The 25,286-nt window shown below is 41.4% G+C and overlaps 1 protein-coding gene across 25 annotated transcripts in view; it reads left to right on the top strand.

The window, feature by feature from the left end:
* Nucleotides 1-25,286, top strand: part of LOC109852009 (CUGBP Elav-like family member 1) — a 406,212-nt gene that overhangs the window by 225,159 nt on the left and 155,767 nt on the right. Inside the window, exons 1-2 of one of the 25 annotated variants that reach the window (XM_020422741.1) lie at nt 18,685-18,874; nt 19,463-19,638. The exons of the other annotated variants lie outside the window; for them this stretch is intronic. Coding sequence (XP_020278330.1) covers nt 19,496-19,638 — 143 coding nt within the window. The 5' untranslated portion in view covers nt 18,685-18,874; nt 19,463-19,495. Of the gene's footprint in view, nt 1-18,684; nt 18,875-19,462; nt 19,639-25,286 lie in introns of those variants that run through there. 25 annotated transcript variants of the gene reach the window in all.

The raw sequence follows: 25,286 nt of genomic DNA on the forward strand, positions 1-25,286 counted from the left end.
TTACTTTGACGGCGACTTCGGCCGGCGAGAAATCGAAGAATTCACGTCTCTCGCTTGAGATTGCAGGAATTGAGTGTGAGATTTGCGACAACAGCTTTACTCGGTTGTTATATTTTCGCAGAAATAAAGTACGACTTGTCTGTACTCGCCGTCGCATCGCGCCACCGCGTCATTACAATCGCGTTTGCACTTTTGTATTTTTTAAAATTATTTTTTTTTTTTTTTTTTTTTTTTAATGCGAGCGAAACGCGCGCTCGACGAATTAGTATCGTCTCCTGAACTCTCTCGTAATTGACGGTAGCCAGTTCTCGGATGTTCTCCGAGATTTCGTCGTGCGACGGAGCACGTATTTTCCTCAGGCCGGCAGATCCTCATCGTTTTTCCCTTCTTGCACCGTCGCGGCACGTCGCGCGAGCGCGAGCGCCGAGCTCCCCCGAGATGGCGAACACGCGCCACGAATTATTAAGGAGCCTTGCAATTAGCGGCTACTCTGCCAGTTAGTTAATCGTGGTATGCGGTGAGCGCGTCTAGGGACCGGATCTCTCAACTAGGAGAGAATATATAAGAGGACGTCTATTCGTCCCGCCGAAATGTTCAACTCCGCTCGAGCGCGACCGCGTAATCCCGCCATATTCGCAAACGTAAAATTAAATTACTTCTTCCTGTAAAAAGACCCTTCTCGTTTTTCCTCCCACTTTGCGGGTGACGTCAAAAGCGATATCTAGAAATCTCTTTCCGTTTTATTATTATTTTTTTCCATTTTACAATCCGTTCGAAAAGTATCTCGTTGTAAAAATCTTTTTTTAATTCGAAACTGTAAAGAGGTTGTTTTATTTCGCGCGTTTTTGTATCTTTTTCTCGCGGACTTTTCGCAAAAAATAATTAATTTCTCTAATTTTCTCTACATCGAATCAATAAATCTTTCGGAAAATACTCTTTGTTCCGATTGTGGCTGCAGAAAATCGCTCTTGGAAATTCGCTCGAAGGCAGACGAAGACGGCGCGATTTCCCACGGTGCTGAAAACCGGCGCTGGCTATTCACGCCTATGGGGGGAGCGACATATCGTGGTCGTCGGGATCGTCTCCGGGCCGTTTCGCCGTGTAACTACGGAATCTGAAATTTACGATCGGGCCTCCGTCGTTCGTATAAACGCCCGGTAATCGTATTCATAAGTATGCTCGCGGAACGCCACGCGAGATAGCTCGGGGGAGAGAGAAAGAGAGAGAACAGGAGGGGCAGGTGTCCCCGATCTCACGGCGGGTGTTTGCCTCGTAGAAATGCGACACGGGACGCAGCGGATGATGCGAGGAGTGGTGAATGCACAGGACGACAAAACTATGAGCGAAACAGAGAGACAGAGAGAAAGCGAAAGGAAGGGTGAGAACGCGCGGGCGGGAAAGAGGAAAATACAGCACGAGGAAGCCGGGAAGAGGGGAATAAGGACCGCGTTGTATAACCCGAGAAGTACAGGCTGCAGTACGCGGCGTATACATACAAAGGACGAAAACGAGGGTCGACCCTTGATTACCGCATAAATTAGCCTCTGTTTAGTTGCAAACGGACCGCCACTGTCGTTTGTTACAGAACGCGCGAGCGAGCGAGCGAGCGAACGAGCGAGAGCTTCTCTCAAGCGTCGCGATGGGATATTCGTGTACCGTGTCGCGTGTTTGTCGGAATAATGAATCATTGAGATAATTAGCATAACTGTTGCAATTGCTATCAAACGCGTCCTCGCACGCACTTTCTTGCGCGCGCTCTCGTCTCTCAAATTTTACGTACAAAGTCCCAGCGACTGGAAATTTATTAACAAAATAATTATTAAACGTATGAATATTAATAATAACAATTCTCAGTGTTTTAAGTATTTTCGAGATATATTTTTATCTGTTTATTTTGAACTTCATATATAAATAAATAACTTCATATATAAATTTGTTTGAATGATTTCTTTAATAAATGTCCAGTGCACTTGCCCGATCATTGGAACGTTTATAACGCGAACACACGCGCATATGTATATAAATCAAGTGAAAAACAATGATACCGATATAATAAAGTATCGCGTTCAACGCACTCTATAAAATGTCGAATTTGTTTTGAAAGTCAGAAAAGATTGGCTGACTTTATCGCATGTGTCACATGGACACGATTGTTTGGTGTGACCATCGCCGCCATGAGAGCGAGGAGGAGCGTCGAATTTTCGAGACGGAAAAGCGTCCGCCGCGAAAATGCAGTCTGTGTTGGAAGCCGCGAAAACAATTTCGCCTCTCTATTACGAAGAGGTAGCTCCGGACGCTCTTGCCAAGTGGTCTCTCTATCATTGCCCGCATATAATATATGCACGCGTGTGGCGTACGTGCTCACGAGGGAGAAGTTCGATTGTACCAAACGTACAATCCGCGGACAATGTACCTGGCGACCAGCCAACGCTACCAGCCCAACAAACCTGGCCATTGTCCGAGAACTACCTCTCGTGCGGCTCTATATCAGATTCCTCGGTGTATGAGCGCTTCTGCCGGAAGAGTCCCGATCCTGAAATTTCATAGTGACCGAAGGGGAGAAAAGAGAGAGAGAGAAGCAAGGAGAGGGATGGGAGAATTTGCGGAGCAAGCGATTTATTCGAATCGCTGGTTTATTCGTGCCTTCGAGCGCCCGACGACGGTCGAACTTTTCCGCTCGCTGACGCTCTCATCTTTACCCTGATACCCGCCGTCTAGTGCGCGGAGTTTCGAAGGACCCATTGTCCCGTTTTAACGGCTTATTCTTTCATCGCTCGTGGATAATATTACGGCTCGGGAACGGTATTGCGATCCGCGCGGGATAGGAGCTCCTCGCAAAGCCGCGAATTCGGAAAGGGATAATACATTCAAACTGCGAAGCAAAAAGACATGATAGAATTATAAAAAGATTTCGCATATAATATTACTGTTTGATATTTGAATATTTCATGTTTATTCAAAGATATTAATTTTCTATTGTGCAAGTAATTTTGACTGTATAGTTTACATAATACAAACATCTCTTTGCGTCCCTCATATGACATAGAATATCCCTCAAGTCGATAATTACTCTATGTTAATTCTCCGTGGATTTGAATGGGCGGAGAGAAAGAGAGGGAGAGGGAGAGTATGCCAACAGGCGCGTGGCTTTTTGCGGAGTGTTACATGGCGGGCATTTTGCGTGGTTAATGGCCTTTCACCGACCGTAACTTTATTCGGCCGTTTTTGCAGCGCGCGCGCGCGTGGGAGGTTCGTTAATTAAAATTTCGTACACGTGAATGCGGCCAATCGAATTCCGCCGATGAATAAGCGGCCGCGAAATTGAGCGGCGATCACGCCGCGGCATATTTACACGTTCGATACTCCGCCAACGAGTCTGTTGTTTCGCTTATAACTTTATCAATGCCGATTGTTTTATATATTCCTCGCGAAAAGTTGAGTAATCCTTACCGATGTATTTGCGCGGGTTCAACATAACAAATATTTGGACATCGTCGGCAACAAACAAAAGTGGACTCTCGCTCGCGTTTAACTACGATCGCCGTTTCTGCAGTCCGACCACGTATCGGCGGATTTACCGGAATATTTTCCATCCAAGTTTTGTAACGTGCAAAAAAACAAGAGTGAGTTTAGAATGAAACACGAGATAACGACGAACTCATGTAAGTGCGCGATACAAAAATCTGGCGTTTATTTTTACAAGAAATTTAATTTTAAACATAGTTTCTTGGTATTTAACTTTGTGACGTGTTTGCGTTGTAAGAATGTTTTTCAACTTGCACGGTTTCAGCAAACAGAAACGACGACGAGGTTTCTCCGAAACTGTTTATTTTCTTTTTGTTTTTTAAAACGTCTCGTCACCGGAGATTTGCATTGCTAAAAACTGGCGAGAAAAGTCGCGCGCGAAGGATAAAACAATAAGAGACTCGCAGCAGGTTGATATCCGTTTGGAAAAGTTTTTCTCGAGTAAAAAAAAGAAATACACTTTGATTCTTTGTGTATCATCGAGCTTGTGCGATTTTTTAAACATCTCAAATTTTATCGGGACGCTTTTCATTCGAGTTGCTCGTTAAACGCACAACCTTCGACGATTTTGACGTTTTCAATTATCACCTTCCACACCTCCCTCTCTCTCTTTCTCTCTCGATTCACTTCGCTCTCGTTCGCTGCCAAATACGATCGTAGCTTGAAAATTAACGAGCTGTCACGAAAGAGTTCTTGAGCGGCGAGAGAGGAAGAGGGCATGTGTGTCGGTTTAGCGTCACGCAGACAGACTCACCCTTGAGCGGCGTGCAAGGGCTTTTCGATGCGTGTGCCGCGGGCGTCCGGCTCGTCGAAATCGATTGAAATCGGGACGGACAGGTAAATTAAGATTCGGCCGGCGAACACTTGCGCGCCGATAATCGCTCTTCATAGTCCGGAAACGCGTGAATCGACGTCGATTAAGCCCGCATTCTCTTCTATCAGCGAACTAATGTCCTCTAGATTTTTGCGAAAGCAAGAGATAAAAGGCACCGACAGCTAAATAGTTTTGCAACACGCAAAGATGACCGGACTTATATGTCAATATTTGTATGTAATTTATATTTTGTATAATAATTTGTCGTTGTTGACAATACAAAGTTTCGGTAAAGCGCACAATGATTTGAACCTGAACGTTGTACAGTTTATACATTTTTTTTTAAGCGCGCCTGTTTTACGCAAAGCATTTTATTTTGACATTATCCTTCGTGAGAATAATTTGATTTTGAAAAAAAGGGGGATATATTTTTGTGTGATATTTTAACATACGAATATATTTGTGACATTAGTAGTTTATTTATTCGCCTCTCTCTTCGTATCCAGCGCACATTTGTGTACTTTATAATTCAGCGTGTAAACATTTGCCAGATTAAAATCTAATTTCTATAAATTAAATGCTTTCACACTAATTGAAATTGAAAAATAGATTTTCGCAAATTATTTCGCGAGTGTTTGATGTGTAAACGAGATTGTTGAATGTAATAATATTCAGGAGAAGTCAATTTTATTTAAAAAAGAGAGAGAAAAAATATTTCAAAAATCATATAAAAATTTCATGCGCGTATTATCTGTGCATTATACGTATGGTGTGTGTGCGCATTGAAATATTTCTCAAAACGCGTGTGAAATTGCGGAAGTTGCATTATGGAAAATGTGTGTTTATTACCTTTCGCGCGTGATTTTTGAATTATATACATCGAAACTCGTGTAACATTAAGTTATCAGCGCGCTGTCACCGTGTATATAGATAACGGGAGATAGATGGGAAAATTTAACTAGGGTTAGGGTTAACCAACGTCGGTTCGCTCGTGTACGCGCGACATGATAGTCACTGTTATTTGCAAGAGAAATATGCGCCCGATCGATACCGCACGAGAAGATACATCGCGCTCATCTATAATGCATTGGATCTTCTCGAAACAAGAAAGCAACCCGCGCCCATCGTCATTCGCCGTACTTTCCGTTGTTACACCTGGTCCACCAGCATATAATTCCGCGCTAAGAACTTCTTACAGCTGTCTCCCCCTTCGATCTCGTTCCGCGGGCGCGCGCGCGCTTGAACAGTGAACGTTTCCCGACTGTATGCAGGATTTTTCCGGCGACAAACTTCCGAAACAATCTGCCGTTATATCTGTATCGCGTATTACCGTCAAGAGAAAGTAGAAAGTCGCGCGAGGCTTCGGAGAGATACGGCTTTATCTTCCATCCCTCGGGTGGAGTTTGAAAGTAAAGGCGCCGCGTCTACTAAGTGCGCGTGTAAGGGGGGAGTGGCAGGACTCGCGTCTCGTCGCAGCCGACGCGAATCTTAATTAACTAATTAATTAATTAATTTCGCACGCAGTTATCAGATAGAGCGCCGGGCTCTGGAAACTACGCAGACACCAGATATATCGGTTTAGTTTCTCGGCGCAACTCGAACTCATCTCGGCCATTACCTCCACACCAACTAACGAGGACCCACGATGTTGTTGCTGCGCTGCCGCTGTAGATTCTCCCCTTCTTACTCTCCCGTTGCAGGATTACGGGGGAAACTTGGGTTCGCTTGAACAAAGCCACGTCATGACCACGTCATTGCTTTTATGCTCAAATAAAGTTCTTACTCTTCATTATGCTCTCTCGTCTCCCCGAGTAATTCTCGCATCCTCGATAATAATCGATCGATAGCATCAATGGATTATCTTTGTTGTTTTGTTTACTTGTTTTACCTTTACGAAAGATTACAATTTCTATGTCACATTTACAAAGATTATTCTCAACTATTATAAAAAAGTAATGAGATACAATATTCATCTTATAATAAGATTTTAATAAGATCGTTTTCTGTTTTAGGTAAGTTCACATTTTCTGTCCGGTCTTCGTCATTCATAGAAGAAGCGGAGGTGCATGCGTAAGTCCTGAAACTTTATTCATTGCGTATATGTGCAAGTTTCATCGTGACTTTTCCCTTTTTGAATATGTGAGTTTATATATTCACCTATTTTTCTGCGGAAGTATCGCGCGCACAATGTTTCCGCTTGCGATATATTTTTTCAAAAATCCTCTTACGCGCGTTGTGAAATATTTAGCGGGAATACGTAATAGGATGATGCATCTCGTTCGGCGTTGACATCAGTTATAAATTTCATATGCGGGATAAACTTTTACCAGATGCGTGTTGTGTCCGCGGTGTAACGCACTTCTCTTGCGACACCGGGGCTGTTTTACGAGCTTCACTTTGCGCCATACCCGCGCGTTGAAAAACGGATTTCATCGTCGCGCGCCGCTTTGTACACGGCCGGCTTCGCGGCGCGCGTTATAGCCGCGAAGCCGGTTCTAAAATCTCGAGCCTATAATCCGCGAAAGGTTAACATATATATTCTCGACCGATATGAACACACACGACCATCCATTAAGGCGTCTTTGACTCCGCGAACGACTGATTTTACGTTCGCGCTTGTTCGCGATTCTTCTCGTTTCTCTCATGTCGCACAAAAGATTGATGTAGCTTTTGCCATTTTGAAACAGCTCTCGCAAAGCTCGAACATATAAGAAATAATCACGTTTAAGAAGTAATCACTCTTTCGCGGAAATATCGAGATTGATTAACCGTACAATCGATTAAATTCCAATAAAACTTTCAATTTGAAGGAACATCAAACCGCGCCGTTGGGGGTTTGTGTATGCGCATTCGAATGGGTTTAGGCCTCTGCATTTCTGTCTCTCGAACGCGTACGTATGCCAAGCGAGAGAGTTTTATTAAATTCCGATGGCGCGCCGTGGAATGAGAGGAAATGCTTTGTACCAGCCACGGCTCGATGTCTGCTCTGCGGATGTCATAAAATAAAAAGTGCTGCGTAAATGTCTCTGAAAGTATTGTATGAAAAGAATCGATATCCGCCTCGAACGACAGTCGACCAGCGACAAAACTTGTACGCACTGTGATAAAAGAATAAAAACAAAAAAAAATACAACAAACTTTAAAACAAGAATTCAAAAAACTGAACGCGAGAGAGTTATATCGTTTATTACGTATGTTCGATTTGGCGAGATATTGTTATCGAGAGTTAAATCAAAATGTGTGCAACGTGGGAGATGTTTTTTAAATTTAAGTACATATTGATCATCAATAAATGTCTGATCGAACAACTCGATGTTTGTTCGAATTAGGCGTGATAAGGACATCGCATTTTCGCGCGACGTAAAAGCGATTTGTCTTCTACTGCGCGTTAAAACTTTTCGTCGTGAAGAACGACGAATAAAGCTGACGCGATTTCTTTCCCTTTTGCGGAAATAAGCGCGAGGTCACTCGACGAAAGGGAACGACCGTCCGGCAGCACTAACATTTTTCTCCCGAATCGTATCCAAAGCTTCGGAGAGAGAAAGCTCCGTTGTGGAAGTGCGGGCCAGAAATACCGTAATGAAGAACGAACTCGGGAGGGCCGGGCGCAGCTATTTCCTCGGCGAAGAAGAAGAGGGAGAAGAAGAAGTAACGGTGCCACTTAGCCGGCTGGCTTTAATGTTTACGCGTCGGAAGTTCGGCGGAGTCTCAACTTTTAAATGCCGACTTCGTTAATGCCTCAACTAAAGCGTTCATAACTTCTCGTCGCGCCGAATCGCGAATCGTCCTCTTTCATCGTGACTGAATTCCGTCGAAAGTATTTGTTCGTCCTCGGCGTGCTCTTTAGCTCTTTGTAGATTTTGATTTGACGATGCGTACGAGAGGATTTCAACAATATCTTTAAACGTCGCGCTATATTTTCAGCTTTTTCGTTAAACACTATTTTCTAGAAAAAAATTATTGTAGTGTGCCGCAAAAAAATAAATTTAATCCAAATAATATATTTGTTGGTTCAATAATTCCGAATTTTTTAACAAATTAAAGATAATTATTAAAAAATTTTAAGTATGGTTTTTGTAGGCCAATACTAGTTGGCATTGTGTTAAAAAATTTATGAAATTGCGAATGTATTGACCATGAAATGTGGTCTTAAATAAATTAATTGAAATAAATTTACTTGTGCGTGTACGTCTGACTTTACACGGACATTATCTACTTGGGCGTACATTTTACTTTCTTTTATATTAAATAACTTTGCAATCTTCATTCATTATATACGAAATTTCCTGTTGGTGCAATCTAATCTTAGTTTTCGATAGATATCTTCTTTCTCACGTTATCGGAAAGTGCTCCTAGCAGTTAGAGCACGCGAAACACATACGCTTATTCCGCTCTAATCCACTAAGTGCACGCGAACGATTTATCATTCATGCCGTTCGGGTAACCTCGGCGTACCGATAGAACCGCTATCGAAACCCGGCTCTAATCACCTTGTAACCATCCCCCGTTCTTACACGCGTGTGATACAAAACCGCGGGGAAGATTATCAGAAGCGTCTGAGTCGCGGTTTAGTCCGTTTTCGAGCTGCCACCCATATCCTAAACCTTTCGATAAACCTTTTGCAGGAATCTAATAGGGTTACCCTCTCAATGCTCGTCTGCGCAGATTACGCGAAAGTACGTCAGAAGTGACTATACACAGCGGAGATAGACGCTACACATCGCGACCAACACAAGTGCACACGTGTGTGGTAGGTGGCGAGCGACGCGACGCGTCTCTCGTCGAAAATGCAACGCGCGCTCGTCGGCGAGGATTTTATCGGCGGATTAGCATTGCTTTACATAGTCTCGAACGGGTTTGCACAGGTTGCGGAGGTATAGAGCGTCGGAGAAGACTCGACGAGCCCCCACAAACCGATTTCACGAGGCAGGGGACCTTGTAATCTCGCGTCGACAGGACGAAAAGGATATAACGATGACGCGTTGGCAGGTAAAAGATGAAACGATACGAGCTGTTCATCCCGAAGGTGTCGTATACGTGCTTTTAGTGGACACGGAGGGATCATGTGGGTTAAAAATTTTGAGTGAACTTCTAATTTACGTAAAAATAAATAAATCCTTTCAAATATGAAAACTTGAGGCAAAACCCTTGCAAACAGATGGAAAAAAAATAAAATAACGTCGCAAACTAATATTTTCTCTCTAAGGAAATTATAGAAAATGTTTTTGAAATCCAGTTTGTGGCATTTTCCAAACAAACAGCTCGCACAACACGCGGGAGAATTCATTCCCCCGTTATATACGGAAGACACGTTGTCTTCGGGATTTCTCGCGCGCGTTGAGGAGCGCTACAGCGTGGTGCAATTTGTCTCCTTCGCGTAAAACGATGATTCATTTTGTCGCTGATGTGACATTTACAGAAAAATCTTACAATCTCGCGACGTGACGCCGAAAGGATTACGCGCGGAATCGGTGCGAATAACCTCGAGTCGACCGAACCGTGTCATCTTTGAATAAAATAGATAGGATCGCTTGTTTTTGTTTGCGAGATTTTCAATTCACACAGCTGAAAAACGCCAATTTCAGCGTATCATCGGTATTTGTAATTTCGCTCGGATTAATTAGCAGTCAATTGTGGTTTCAATTGCTGATTGTTCGCTTTTGTTCAATGCATTCTTTTCTCATCCGGGCATTAATCGGCTCAAAGGGAACAACGTCAATTTATCGAATTTCTCTCTCGCAACGTTCGCGTCTCGAGGCGTCTTTCTTTCGTTATGGAACAGTTAGCGGCTTCCCCAGGACACTGTTTCCTCAAATATTCGCAGGATACAAAGCCGTCTCTCCGGCTGGCGCTACTGGCGGAGAGCAATATATATCAAGGATAATAGATATTAATTAGAATGTATTTTAATAGAGGAACAATTAAGAAAGTGGGTCGCACGAGCGGTTGCAAGAAGAGAGCAGGCAGGGAGAGAGAGTAGCAACGACCGCGATTTACGCTCGGGATGGAGGGAGGAGAAGAATCTCGCACGCAGGAGTTTTACACTGTAGGTTCCATTATCTGTCTTCAGCGGCATAATAGGAGCTCCTCTAATTAGAATGTGCCGCGCGGTGCTTTTGTCCCTGAAAAAAAAAAGAAGAAAGCACGAGAGGAAGAGACGCAACCGGAAAGAACGGAAGAAGAAGAAGATCGAGAGAGATGGGGCCCTCTCTTCCGACCGACCGATTTATCTCTCTGTTTCCATCTCTCTCTCTCTCTCTCTCTCTCTCTCTCTCTCACTTTTCTTTTTGCTCAAATCATAAAGTTTCCTCGACTCTCGCGCGGTGATTCTTCTTCGGTGAGTGCTTGAAAAAGCGCGCGCATCCGCCATTGTGTGTCCCGCGAGACGAACTATTTCGACGTCTGTATAAGTTTTCGGCTCTCAGCAACGCGCTCCTCCTACCTTATATAATAAGATACACGGATATAATTTAACTCGGGGAGGTCTCTCTTCTATAAGAGGACATAAATTTGAAAGTTTCCGCGGCCTAGAAGCCATTTTCGTTCCACCCTACTAATTATGACGCGAGATTTATGCCGCGCCCCGACTTATCCGCACAAATAAGTGTGTCTCTTAACAAAAATAAATTAATGTAGATAATTTATCGAGTTTAGTTTCGTTTTGTAAAACACGAAATAATTTCTAACATGTCTCTGCGAAACATCAAGCTGAAAGCATATAAATCTATCTTTTCACTTGTAATTGACATCATGCTTGTAGAAGATATCGTCGGTGTTTTCTGCGGGATATTTGCAGAAATTATTAATCAATATATTACAGTAACGACCCGTTCTCCAGTTACACATTGCCGTTGGGGGTTGAGAAGTTTCTTCATCTCGGCAGATAAAATCCCTTAAGAGTCGCGGAAAAAGGTCGGCGCGGAAGCGAAGCAAGAGAGAACGAGGCAATGAGAGGATCTCACTTGAAGAAGGAGAAGGATGGAACGAGCGAGTGAAAACATTTGAATAGAAGTGTCTTAGGGTCGTACTTTTCGGTCTCTCGATCAAGAGAAAGAGAGAGAGAGAGAGAGAGAGAGAGAGAGAGAGAGAGAGAGAGAGAAAGAGTGGTTCGACCTCCTCGGGGGTAAATTAAGACCAGAGGGGATTGAAACTTTAATTGCGTGTACTTCGGACCTGACCGATCGACCCCGTGTCGGCAATCGGGCGTTTACGATCCGCGATCCGAGTCTCCGAAACGATAAGATCCGAGAAAGCGCTAGCGGAGATAGTTGAAAGAGACTGTAGACAGCCCGAAACGTTCGATCGGATTCAATGAAGAGAATGGTGGACGGCGGCGGGGGTGATGGCGGTGTCCGGACGGGTTTGGAGTGGAATAGAAAGAACGGAGCCAGAATTATGCAGATACCGGATATCCGATGTAGGTAGTCGGGTATTCTTCTCCGGGCCGGTCCTTTAGCCAATAGACATCTGGGATTTCCTGAATTGAATGTAAATTACCTTTTGCTCCGTTCGCGAAACGGATCTATCGTTAAGCTCCTGCAAATAAGGGGGCGCCTGTCGTCCTCTCCGCGCCGCTCCTTTTCCTTTCTGTACGGTTTCTTTTTCTTTTTTTTCGCAAGAGCGCGAATTGCCCGTCGACGAAGCGAGGAAGACAGTCGCCGCGTCGTCGTCGTCGACGATGAAGAAAAAGAGACACGGCGGGCAAGGGACCTACTTGGCGAGCGGGAAAAACGAGAGTGGAAAATCCCCCGACCTCTGCAGTTTCCTTCGTCACGTCGAAACGTGCGGACGACCCGGCGAGGCGGGTAGACGGGCGGCGGGGCGTACATTAATTTTCCTACGTTGCGGCAGCAGTGGAATCGAATTTGCGCGGCATTGTTCGGTAATCGGATTTACTTAATGCACGAAACGACGCGTGATTAAACGGCCGCGCGTGATACCCGCGGACCTGCGGCTTAATGACCTGATCGTGCCTAATTGCAGGCGCAACAAGATGTGAAAATATTTTCCTACACCTATGCGCGTAGTTCTCGCGATAGGAGACAAACACACGACCACAGACAACAGAACAAATACTATTAAACAGACGTGTGCGATCTTATTCAAATTATCTCATTGAATTTCAAATACTCTTCATTAGAATTTTAATTTGCTAGTACAGACGAACTTCGATAACAGAGTTTAAGAAATTGGTAAGCACAATGAAGTTCAAATAAAGATTTTTTTTTTACGCAACAATTGCCGTCAAAATTAACTTCTGCACTCGTCGATGTACTTTTTCCGTTCCGCTTCGTGAGTCGAACGAATCAAAAATCCGAGAATCACGCGACGACGTTCACGGCCGATCGCTCGCGCGAGGTAACATATATGCAAATCGATCGATCATCGTCGTCGAGAAGAGCAGTCTCACGCACACGTCGCGTTTATGCAGCGAGCAAATTAATTGGTCTACACCGACCGCTACATATCACTCGCATTTACATAAGCGCGCGCGCTTGTCCGCGTTTCCTGCAAGCGTCAATTTCGTTATTACTTGAGTGCCCGGCCGGTTGAGTTTCGTCCACCCCCGCAATTTCACACCGCCCCATAGGCCGACGAGAGAGCCACCCTATCGAAAAGACCCGGGCCGGTTCAGACGGGCGTTAGTAATGTGTGCGAGCGCGATGAAATGCAAACAGGCGCAATATTATTCATTGTTCGCCGGCTTTACACGTACCGGGGGCCGCTTTGCCGGTGCCCGGCAGGGCCGAATACCACCAGGGACGGATCTATTTGCTCTAGAACTTGAAAACGTCCACCGTTGTAATTAATCGAATGCATTTGTTCGGTGCGCATATCTGGTCGCTCTTTTTTTTTGTCTTTCGTGCGGGAAATAACGGCGCGCGATTCTGCAAATACGGCGAGTCGTTTCGGATCAACTGCGCCTCACTTTCGCTTCGGTGTTACGCATTTGCACACACCGTTTTACGAAAAGCGCGCGCGGTTTTACAATGCTCCTTGTCAGCTGTGTATTGACATTTTCTCTTCTGCAACGTGTCACAACGAAGTATCTCGCGTGCGCGCGTGTTTCGAGAAGTATTGAAACGGTAATTCTGTGTGATCACGTGACACGTTTACAAAACTAATTTTAATGTTATTTTAACGTTATGTTTGCGGAGATTATTATATATTTTTTCTTTATATAGTACATTGCGTCTCTCTATTAATGCAATATAAATTTTCCTACAATATTAAAGCTCTCACCGTACAAATAGAAAAGCGTAATATAAATGCACGGTGTTTGTTTTTCAATTAAGTTTGTGTGAAATAGAAGATATTGCAGGGGACACGCGCACAGTTGTAATAATATAAATAACGCACGCACAGGATGATAATAAATATTAACATATATTTCAACGTGCGCACGCGTGTGTGTAACGCGCGTTCGGAAATTTCGCAATCTCGTTTGAGGTCGCGTTACATTATTTGTGAACTCCGTTGTAATTATGCAATAGTTCACCGCAGTTCTGGAATAAGCTCCGGTGCTTTGCGTGTCACTGCATTCGGAGTGACCGCGCCGCGTTTCTCTGCCGTGCTGCCAGCAAAATTTATCGAAGTCACTTCGTGTGTCTCTTTGTACACACATCGGTTTCCTCTCTGTTGTTACGCGACCGTTTTCCTTGCTACATGACACACGTAACGGGGTAATCGAATTGCTCCTAGAAGCGGATTAAATATTAAAACGACCGATCGAATATCTACCGCGCTCTCTCCAAGACCGCGCTGCATTATTCCGAAGAGCAACAATTGAATTGCATTGTAATTATGTAACCGTCCACCGCAGTCCAATGTGTAACGAGACCGAGTTCGCGTGTCGCCGCACCCGAAATGATTACTATTCTATGATTTCATTCATTATACAATGAATCAGTGCCTGTATATTCCGGGAGAATGCGCGCCAGCGCATGAATGTGATGAATAATTAGTCGGTGAATTTACTGAAAATTTACAGGCTATCTAACTTTGTTGTGACTCGTGGCGCGAACGAATAGCGAATGGAGCACATATAAATCAGAAAGACAAAAGACCTGTATTATCCCACGCGCGCTTCTTTTCCTGTTCTTTTTCTTACATTTAAAGATTTTATCATAAATATTAATTATTCGCACATGAAAAGTAATATCTCGACAATTGTTGTTTCTCTTTATCGCGGAATAAATTTTTCATTGTGTTCAGCAAGTTTTGGTTTTTTCCGCGCGCAGTTTTTCACGAGAAAAGAAAATTTTATTCGCTGTTAGCGTTAAGCGGACTTGGCACAATCCGATGTTAATGGATCGCGCTTTTTTTTTATCCCCAGCAAAACAGTATAGCGAAACTTTTCCTCGGGCCAATTTTACGTTCGCCCTTTGGCGACGTAGCTTCCTTTGTAACAAGTTGGCTCGCGACAAGCGCGACGGTGGACAGGAAAATAGTCGACCATGCAAAAACAAAAAAAAAAAAAAAAGGAGAAAGAGAGAACGCGAGAGCGAAAAAGGTGGTGAAGGAAGAGAGAGGTCTTCGCTACCTAAGGCTGCAATTCTAAATTAGCTTGGCCAGCGTAGCTTATTGTACAGCCGAAGGGCTGTCGCTAAAGTTGTGCGTAAAAAGCGAATTCGCTTCACCGGACGCAACGTCCTCGTTATTCTTCAACCGGTGCACTTGTCTTGTCTTTTTTTGTTTACGTTTGAGAATTGTTTCTCATCATCTAATCTTATCTAATTTCTTACTTTTATCATTACCGAGAACGGAATTCGTTGCGCAAAAGTAAACTTCGCGATTACTCTTAATTAGAGCATTGGGATGTTTAGCGTGTGTGTGTGATGCAGCTTATATGTGCTCCTGCTATTTAATTATCATTAACATTTGTTAATAATAAGTAACATAATATCGATTATTTTGTGAATTAATTACGTATTCCCTTTAAATGTTAACTCATAATTGTTTAATTATTATTTATTTTGCAAATACAAAAATTTGCACGATGAGAGAGATGCTTATTTCCATATTACCACGTATGATAATATGGAATTGTTGTTTCAGAAAAACAGCGAGAGAAAAAAACAAAAAGTAAAAAAAAGAAAATTTTGGTCACGTGATTACGGCGAGGTCACTGACCTTGCTCGCGTGACTACGGCGAGGTCAGTGACTTTGGTCGCGTGACTACGGTGGAGGTTTTTTTGAATCTACGTGCTACTTTAACTTCACGTAAAAACGATCTACTTTAATCATTAAAATATCGAGAGCATTTTTAGCTTCAAAATAGAATTAGGGTAACATTTGTAAAATTAAAAATTTAAAAGAGGAGTAAAACAAATAAAATATCGTCAAGGGAGGTTCTTGCCAGTTTATGCAAGCATATAGGTCAGCTAAATAAGTTCAAAGTATCCTCAAAAGTGCGAAAGTAGCGTCATAATTTTGATTGGAGTTATTATTAAATACATCATTGAGTTTATACTAAAACTGTTTTGAGAAGAAATGCTTTTTCGATATACAAATACTATGTAACAAATATCAATAAATAACTCTGTGCGCGAGTTTGATTGCTGCGATATTTTTAAATAAAACAAGATTCTTCTGTTTTTTCCTCTGTACTCAATTTGTTTAACTTTTTGAAATATTTCTATTACTTGCGTCTTTGATCTTACAAATTATCGATACAAATTGTCGAAGCATGCAATTTTAATGACGAAAGATATTTTCTGTCTCATACTTTTTGTATAATTCAATTAAAGAGACTGTCATGGAGGAAACTCACAATTGATTCGAGCGTATACTTTGGGCACGACGTATCTCATTTTGTGTAATGAAAACACATTCTGTGTTTTTCTTATTCTGCTTTTGAGCATCTCGTCGAGAACTTCGTCAAGAAAGAAGTTAAGAAGTCAAGTGCGCCGCGTAATGTCTAAAAACTGAGACGATGCATGGAGGGATGTTGTACTACGTACGACGAGAGACCCAGTTCGCTTGAGAAGCTAAGCTGCGCGTCGCGTTAAAAAAAAAGACTGCATACTTTAGTCGCCCACTTCCGTCCTCTTTTGCTTCCCAACTCTCGAAGCTTTATATTCCCGGATCCACGCCTCTTCAAGTCTATTGATCTCTTTTGGAAGAGACAAGCGTCTAACTACAAAAATTACTCAAGATGAAGCAAGAGTGTCTGTAAAGTGAATAACATCAGTCATGTTTTATATGCACGCGTAACGTCTTTCATGTGTTCTATTATTAACAATTTTTTAAATAAATTTTCGGCTGATATTTTTTAGCTTTATTAATAGACTATGCAAACAGTAAAAAATAGCTTGCCGATTTTTCTTTTTATAGAACAGTGTTATGTAACTAACCTCTATGCTCTCTCCATAAAAAAAAAATTGTGCAAAACCATAGCTTTGAAAAAGCATGCTTTGCGCAATGTATATGCCGGTAAAAATTTACATGTTACCTTTTATGGAGATTATATAGCACATTTTGTTGCACTTTGCGTCTTTCATGGCTCTTGAATTAAATTTCTTTGCTCTTTCTTCTTTTGCTTTATTTGAATTCTCACGTTTTTTCCGTAAACGCGCGCGTTTTTCGACTCGTAATTTAAAGTTTACATACGTAATTATTCATATTAATGAAATTTCTCGGTCCTTCGTTTTTGAACTTTGGCGAGTCGCTTCGGGAGTAGTGGTATTGAAATGCAAAGGGAAAATCTGTAATTTCGGCTGCAATCGCGGTGACGGATGTCGAGCTCGACGGAAATACTTTTTGACACACGGAATAAGATATTAGAAAAATATCTGCTTATGGCGTGTGAAGATCGAGGTTATTCGAAATGAAATACGACGCAATCGGTCGACAGTGTCGTGCTCGGTAGAGAGAGATTATGTCTCTCTTTCTCTCTCTCCGTTAAAAAAAACAAAAAAAAAACAGACTTTTCTCCGCCGTTAAATAAGATCCTCCGCGTCTTGCCGCCTTGCTCTTCAGTTCTTCAATCCAATCCCCGTGCCCTTCTCACTCCTATCATCTACAAGGAACGAGGCTGAAAGACGTTGCTTACTTCGCAAAGGTGGAAAGCACCTTTTTTGTGCTTCTTAAGCTTGGGCTACGCTTTTCTCGCCTCGGTGCTCGGAACGGAATATCAGTTTACGCGTAGAACCTCCTTCTTCTTCCTCCACTTTTGTAGTAGAATATGGCCGCCTACTCGTGCCGGTGTCTTCTAAAGATTCTTTCACTATGTTTGCGCGACGTGAGAGTACATCTGATATCATCGCCAATAAAAACTGCCAGTGTTTCACTTTTGCGCGCCAATCGCATTCGAATGATGACTTTTACAATATTCGATACTATAAAATATTATAACAATAACAGCGTAATCGTTTCTCCAACATTAACATCCTTAAGTTCTTCAGATAACTGCACTAAATATTGACAAAATTTTTTTAGATTTTTCATACTATCAATTTTTTTATTTAAAAAAAAGTCACTCAGTTTTTAATTATAAATACGTGGCATGTTTGTGCGTAAAAAAAAATTTCTAAAAGTTTTTAGCGATTGAAAATCTTTTCGTGTGTGTGTGTGTGAATGTTCCACTATTAACGAGATATAAAAATTTATCAATTTGATTGAATATACAAAAATATGCCTTTTTTTTGGCAGTCAGTTAAAATCCGTATTATGCATTTCGACAAATTGTATTTTACTTGTATATCTTTTTCAAATATTTCATGTTTTTTCCATTTATTTTTTAAATGTGCAATGCAAACTCGTTAAGGAAACAAAAGCATGTATAATCAGAAGGATTGCTGATTTATCGGTGACAAGTTACGAATGTTACAAGCTACAGTTCGCGTGTAAATTGTCATTTCTCTTTTAAATAAATAGATCGAACAGAAAAATTTCAAAAATCCACATAAATATTTCATTCACTATCTGTGAAATTACAATTCTATCGATTGCAGTCTGTTAGAAATAAAATTTTATTTACCGTTTAATGTCTTATTTAATTTAAAAACAATGTTAAATTCAACAATGTTAAAACAAAATAAATTTTCAAAGTACGTTAAAACTGTAATAGTAATGTAACAAACCACACAAATATAATACATATATATACTAAAATACACAATTATTTTACAGATATTGTATAGATTTTTCATGACATACTGAGAGAAATGAAAACAACGACTTCGATACAATATTACAGAGTTGTTTACGATATAAATTCCTATCGCGAGTCTGTCGGGAACGCTAGAACGTTCTCGTGTCTGTTTACATACTGGGCCTACGGTCTTAATATCGCGGTACGGCTTCAAGTCCTCGAATGTATCCGAACTAGTCGTCAGTTGAACTCGTGGCGCGGTACGCAAGACTTTTCAGGCGTCTTCGTTCCTTCGTCACGTATCTGTTCTTCGTACATCTTCATCCATTCTCCAAGTGTCGTTCGATAGTCTTGAATTCAATTTTCGAAGTTCGGATAACTCCGTGTGTTTGTGCTGGACAATTCGAACCTATAGTAAACCGGACAATAGACTCTCCTTGGTAAGTAGACGAGAATACAAAATGTCCACGTTCGAGCTCGTTCGTCTATCACGTGATTGTGAGATTTTCGCAGAGTGATTTTCGTGAAGTACTAATAATTTTCGATAGATAGTAACTATAGATTAAAAAAAAAAAATTATCATTTTTTTTCAATAGCGCCTTCTTTCTCAAATTTCAGTTGTATCTTCTTTTATCTTTTATTTTCTTGATTCGAGTTATCTTGTTGCTAGCGTTGTAAAAAGAAGATTCGCACACAGAACGATCGAGTCGTTTCGAGAGAAGTTTCTTAATATTATCAACACGGCGTATTGCTTCGATGATGTTGTGATCGTGTAAAAGTCCTTTGCGCCGGACCGCGATCTCAGTCGATATCGCATCAAGTGCGTTCGTTCGAGTTAATTAAACGTAACAGGACGAGTCTCCGTCTCTTCGATGAGGTTCGCCATTTAATATAATTTGAATTTCAAATTCTGTCGTCGGGCGCGAGTCGGGGCGGCGAAACGAGCGTCGAACGACGGCGGTTATCGGTGCATTGAATGTGTTTGGCAACTTTTTTTGGTTATATGTATATATATATATCGATTGCAGCGTACGTTGTGTAATTCGAGAAGAGAACGATCAATGTTCGAGTCCCGCGCACAGACACCGAGCACACCGCTGAACACGGCCGCGGAATCGAAGACGATGCTCGACTATAAGTTATTCGCTAGCGACGCGATACAGTTGGATCAGAACAACAACAGCAATGCTCAGCAGTCGAATCGGTAAGAGAAAAAAAAAAGAAACAATTCAGTCCAATTGTTATCTGAGTTTTGTTTTATCGCGCGCATAGAACGCGCGCGAGAATAGTTGCAATGTGAATCGAACAGAGATCGGGAAAAAAAAACTGCGTATTTGTATTTCGATTTCCGCTCGATTTCGTAATTTGATTTATAACATAACAACACAATATAAACACGCACAAAACAGAAAAATCAGTAGAAAAGATTGCAATTTTGTGCATTTACACTGCGATTTTTATTCAATTAATTCCGATTCGCGGTGCGTTTCTCTCATTTGTCGGCGAGTGTGATTAAATGCGGCGGATTGCGCGGGCAATTTTCATCATCTCCGAATCGTGACTTGCTTAATCAAAATGTAGCTTTACCGAATCCAATAATTGAAACGGACGACTGTTCCGGAACAATTAGCTCGGTGTGCGAAAAAGACTTGTTTACTTTCTTTCGAAGAAAAGCGATATATCCGTACGAGACAAAGTTGTAGAGCGCTTGAGCGATATTATTTCTTAAATTTCTTTGTTCGAAAATTGTTTTCTGCGTTCTTGACTCGAGATATCTCTTAAGACAGTTTAAGTTTCTTTTGAAAAAGTAAATCTTACGATAAGGAGTAAGTTAATAAGGCATGTAAAGAATGATATAAATTTATTAAAAATTGATATATAAAGAATATGATGTAAATTTATTAAAAATTCATATATTCGCTTTTGTAAAATATAATTTTGCAAGAAACCACGGGGATTATACGGGGATAAAAGACTTACTGCAAAAATGCATTAATAAACGAACTCGAGATAATTAATAATTAATAAGGGAAGATAGAGTCTCTCTCTCTCGCTTAAGTTTCGTACTCTTACCGAGTTCGTTTGAGAGAATCGATTATAAAAAGCAACTTTCGCGCTCAGCTTTTTTTCCTCGCGCTCAGCTCTTTTTAATTGGTTGCCCGTCGAGCATCGTGCCCCTTTAGCCAATTAGTACGTTACAAAAAAATGCTACGGTATCTTTCCATTGGAATTTTTTTCAATACAAATTTTTAATCGACTTGCTTCTCGCATTTGCATGGATATTGTAGATGACAAAAATCTCGCAGTAAATAAAAACAAAACATTTGCAAAGGATGTAAGACTGTAAGCTTCAAATTATCTTGTTTGCACATATGTTTTTATTTTTTTGTTTCGATATACCTATATTCCTTCAATCAATTAAAATCGTGAAATTTAAAAAAAGTATTTTTAACTTTAAATAAAGATGGTTTTATGTTAGCAATTTAACTTTTCGACTACATTGTGCACAAAAACTTAAGCAATATTATATTACTTATTTAACTCTATGACGTAAAACTGATGTTACCATAACATGTTTAGAAAAGAAGGATTATTTTTTTTAGTGAAAAAAATAAGAACTTGTGTGTATAATTTCAGAAAAACTTGTAGGTTTTAATTATTTTAGTATTTTTATCGAATTCGCGTTGATCGTTACGTACGTCAAAATAAACGCTTTCTAGCAAATATTCTGATTCGTTAAAATTAGAGTCTTTCCATTAAGAGTGCAAATTACGAATATGCCTATAATACTGGTTACAGTTAAGTTTTCTGACGTATTCCTCGTGAAGATGAAGTGGCGCAAGAGTCGTTAAAGAGTTTCGCACCATCGAAACTCTTTTGGTCGACTTTTCTCTCTACCCTCGCTTCCCGCCTCTCTGCTCACCTCTCGCTTACGTTAACAAAGTTGTGACGGTAGTAGACGGCAACATGCCGAGGCTGTAGAAGTCTATCAGTTTGATTATCTTTCAATTAACACCACGGTGTTGTCTAAAAAGCATTGAATGAGAGGGAAGGAAATAAATAGGGAAGAACAAGAATGTTGAAACAAGAAGACTGACAAAGAGCTTTTGCGCGAATTATTTTGATAGAGTTGTAATAGAATTTTGCAACAAGATACGATAGTTTTCAAAATATTGGGACGATGATTAATCGAGGATTTTCGATGTATATATATCTTGTATGTACAATTGTCTGTTGATTATCCTCGTTTTTTAACCTTCTGGGAAAAGAGGGAGAGAGAGGGAGGGAAAGAGTACCTGATAATTATCGGATATCTGAGTATCCACACGATGACTATGCCATTATTTGAGCACCGCAAAATTTTATGTCCCATTAATTAGCTTGAAGCAGTGACAACATCTCCACTTGAGACGAAAGCACCCGCGCATTTAATCAGTTAATTATCAAGGACCCGTGTGGGCGATTCTCTCTTCCTTCCTCTCTTCCTCCTTCTCTCCCTGCTACGTTAACGAAGCTATCGTCATCGCGATGAACTCGAGGGTAGACCTATAATATCAGTTCGGTTATCTCCTGTTTAACGCCATTGTGTCGCGACGGGTAAAGGGTGATAACGAATCAGCGCCTATATGCCGGCGAGGGTGGCGAAGTCGGTCGAGAATCGGTTTCGAGGGGGCGGGGTATGATCGGGGCGCGGAGGGGAAAAACGGGACAATAGTGCTTGGGGCACTGTGAAGATCCAGTAATTGAATTACACTCCGATAACCGCTTATCGCGAACCCACCTCTCCCCTGCCGCAAACTCGCAGCGGCAAAATAACTTTCGCTTATTGCGCGGCTCGATCATCCGTCCGTTTCCAATGGGAACGCGTCGCGGGAAAATTTGCAACGTTTGCATTTTCCTTTGGAAACACCTATCCAAGGGTGGGAACAAAGTCCGTAATCCGTTTTTCAAATGCTTAAACTGATAAAACTTAAAATAAAAAAATTGACCAATTATCGTGATAATTATGTCAAGTTAATTTGTCGCAAAAGTTAATACAAATTGTGCTCTCTCAGTATGTCCGCGATAGAAATGTATTATCACATTCTCGCGGATAATTTCAGTTTTTCAGAATTACTGAATTGTTTGAGGCTTAAATAAATTTTCAGAGCGGAGGCTTTTTTTTATATACGAGGCTTTCACGACTTTCATCCGGTTTTCTCTCTGCTCTTCTTTTCTCTCTATCTTCTTCTTCTTCATCCGGCCGATCCGGCGCGAGTGGCTCGCAAAATAATTAGTTCGCTTACGAATCCCTCCGGTATATATCGGCAGACAGAGGGAGGAAATTAAATTCGTGCCCCTCGTATAATCCACGCTCGTGCCGAATCGACTCGTTCCTTTGATTCCTTTGATTCGACCGCTCTTCCGCGATTAATTATCGGCGATAAACGCGCGCGGCCGCGTACTATAAGCGCGCGCGGTGTCTTTTGCAACATACGAGACCGCGTCCTCGCGCACGGAATGTCTAATGAAGCTTTTTGCGCCGCTACATCTCCCGTTACGATGATGAAATCGTAAAAAGGAATTGCAAAATGGAATTATCAAAAGCGTGTGCGGTTCTAGGTAATGAAAATCCACCATTGAGAATCCGCGTGTAATCATCCGATAACGTGCGTTCCGTTTTTTTTTGTCGTATTCGAAAAGGAAAAAGAGATAATAGTATAAAAGTATTTATTTAATAAAATAGCACGTAACGCGCGCGGAAGATTTTACACGCGTAACTGTGCATCGGAATTTTATTACATTTGCGATAAAAATTTAGCGAATTACCGTGTATTCTTTATTAACACTTCAATTTTTTTTTTAAATACTATTCCGTATAATTTATTTAATTTCTTAATTGATTTCGTATCTGTTCAAGTAGATATACATTACATATTCGCGCGATTTTGCTCTTGTCTTTTGTATACTGTAGAAAAACGTGTCATTTAAATATTTGATGCAATTAAGCGTAAAAAGGAAACGGAACGCAACGTGAGAACACGAATATCCGCCTAATCTCACGTGGATAAAGTCGGCGGTTATCCACTGACTTTAACCCTTCGACGATAATGCGACGTTTAAATTGTCGCCGAGTTACACACTCGACGAGAAGAACATTTTGCGCAGCCAGCTGAGCTCGAAACGTCCGACTTTGTGGCGTGCTCACGTCCTAAAGCGCGTCGCGTGTACATTTTGGAGTAGGGTGAATAGAGAGCGTCGTGAGAGGGTTAGTGGTAAACGGCTGATTTGGGAATAATTTCCAGCTATCTCGAGCGAGCACGCCGCGAGAGAGCCTTCCTTAATTCGAGTTATTTTTCGTTTTGTATGATCCGCGCGTGCGCGTGCAGCGTATCAATTACGGGATAATTACTCTGACGGCATCAGAGCGTACCTAACACTAATTGGATGCCCACGCGCACTGCGAAAATATTCAAGCAACCGCTGGAATTGATTCCGCGTGCTTGCATTACAGAATGCCTCGGAACCATTAATATCGCGATGATGGGATGGAATAATAGGAAGACCGTGCTATTGTGCAGAAAATATCTCGCTTGCTGCACAATCGTGCAATAAGGGGTTTATTACAACGAGTAGATTTAACCAGTAAATAAATTGACGAAAAAAATATATAAAATCGTATTGATTCTAACAAAAAAAGAAATACAATTGTAAAATTTAAATTTATTTGTAGAAGATTAACTGCTTCAACTTTTCTGTATCTAAAAGGCAGAACTTGGTGCGATTTATTTTGAGTGATAACGAAAAGTTGACGTTTTAACGCGAATCTGAGATTATTTGCGCAAACGACATCTCAATCAAGCTGCATCAGTTAATCAGTTTCGGCGCGCGGAAACGAATTCTCGAATATGATCGGCAAACTTTCTTGTCGACGCGGATTAAGATGTTCCAAGATGCCTCTTAATGGCCATCAAAGTCCATCGCGGGAAGCGAACGACATCGTCATACCAAAGTAGCGGAGAGAACGACGAGACGGGGGTTTTCTTAATTAGGGAAACGGAAACGCGCGGATGTCCCGCAGCGGTTAGATGAGGCCGGGAATGACTCAAAGAGAATTCGCTATGTAAGCTGTCCCCGTCTCTCTCGCGCGAGTTTCATCTCTTCGGAACATTCGTCGAACTGTATTTTCTCAGTGGGCCATTGCAGTTTATTAGACATCAACGCTTAAAATATCATATTTGTTCTTCTGTCAATTTCACAAGACAACAATACTATTTAAAGAATGTGTTCATGTTTTGCACGAAAAACATAAAACTATAATTGTTGTATAGAAAGAAAATGTTATAAATATTTTGTGCGTTAAGAAATTGAAAATAATGTTTAATTAATTAACGGTATACTTAAACTTGCTTATATCGCAAAGTTCGTTTTGCTGACAAACTTCAACTTGTGTGATTACGAAAAAAAGGATTCTGCGAGGGCTCGATCTTCGTCGGTTTAATTAACGAAGATTAGGGAATCTATATTCGACGCGATGACCGATCCAAAGGGATAGATCACGAACAGCGCAAATTTGAGCTCAACAGAAATTCCGCTCCAATTACTGATCGGTAATTGGACGCTGCCAGGCGTATCGCAGGCCGCATGTTGCTTCGATCATCGAATCTTTGAATCGGTGTTGATCGCGTACCGAACTTTTATTTAATTTTATATCCGATTATATTGTGAAACGTAGCGCTCGATCAATATTGTGTAACAAAGCGAAGAAGAACTTCTTGTTCTTCACTCTAAGGACAGTCGAGTTGGTCTTAATTAGTTGATAAATAAAGCCGGGGGGATAAGAGAAGGATAACGTGTTTACACAGAAGTCAA

This window comes from Pseudomyrmex gracilis, unplaced genomic scaffold (assembly GCF_002006095.1).
Source record: "Pseudomyrmex gracilis isolate BER0280 unplaced genomic scaffold, ASM200609v1 scaffold_23, whole genome shotgun sequence".
In the NCBI taxonomy this organism is placed as follows: domain Eukaryota; kingdom Metazoa; phylum Arthropoda; class Insecta; order Hymenoptera; family Formicidae; genus Pseudomyrmex; species Pseudomyrmex gracilis.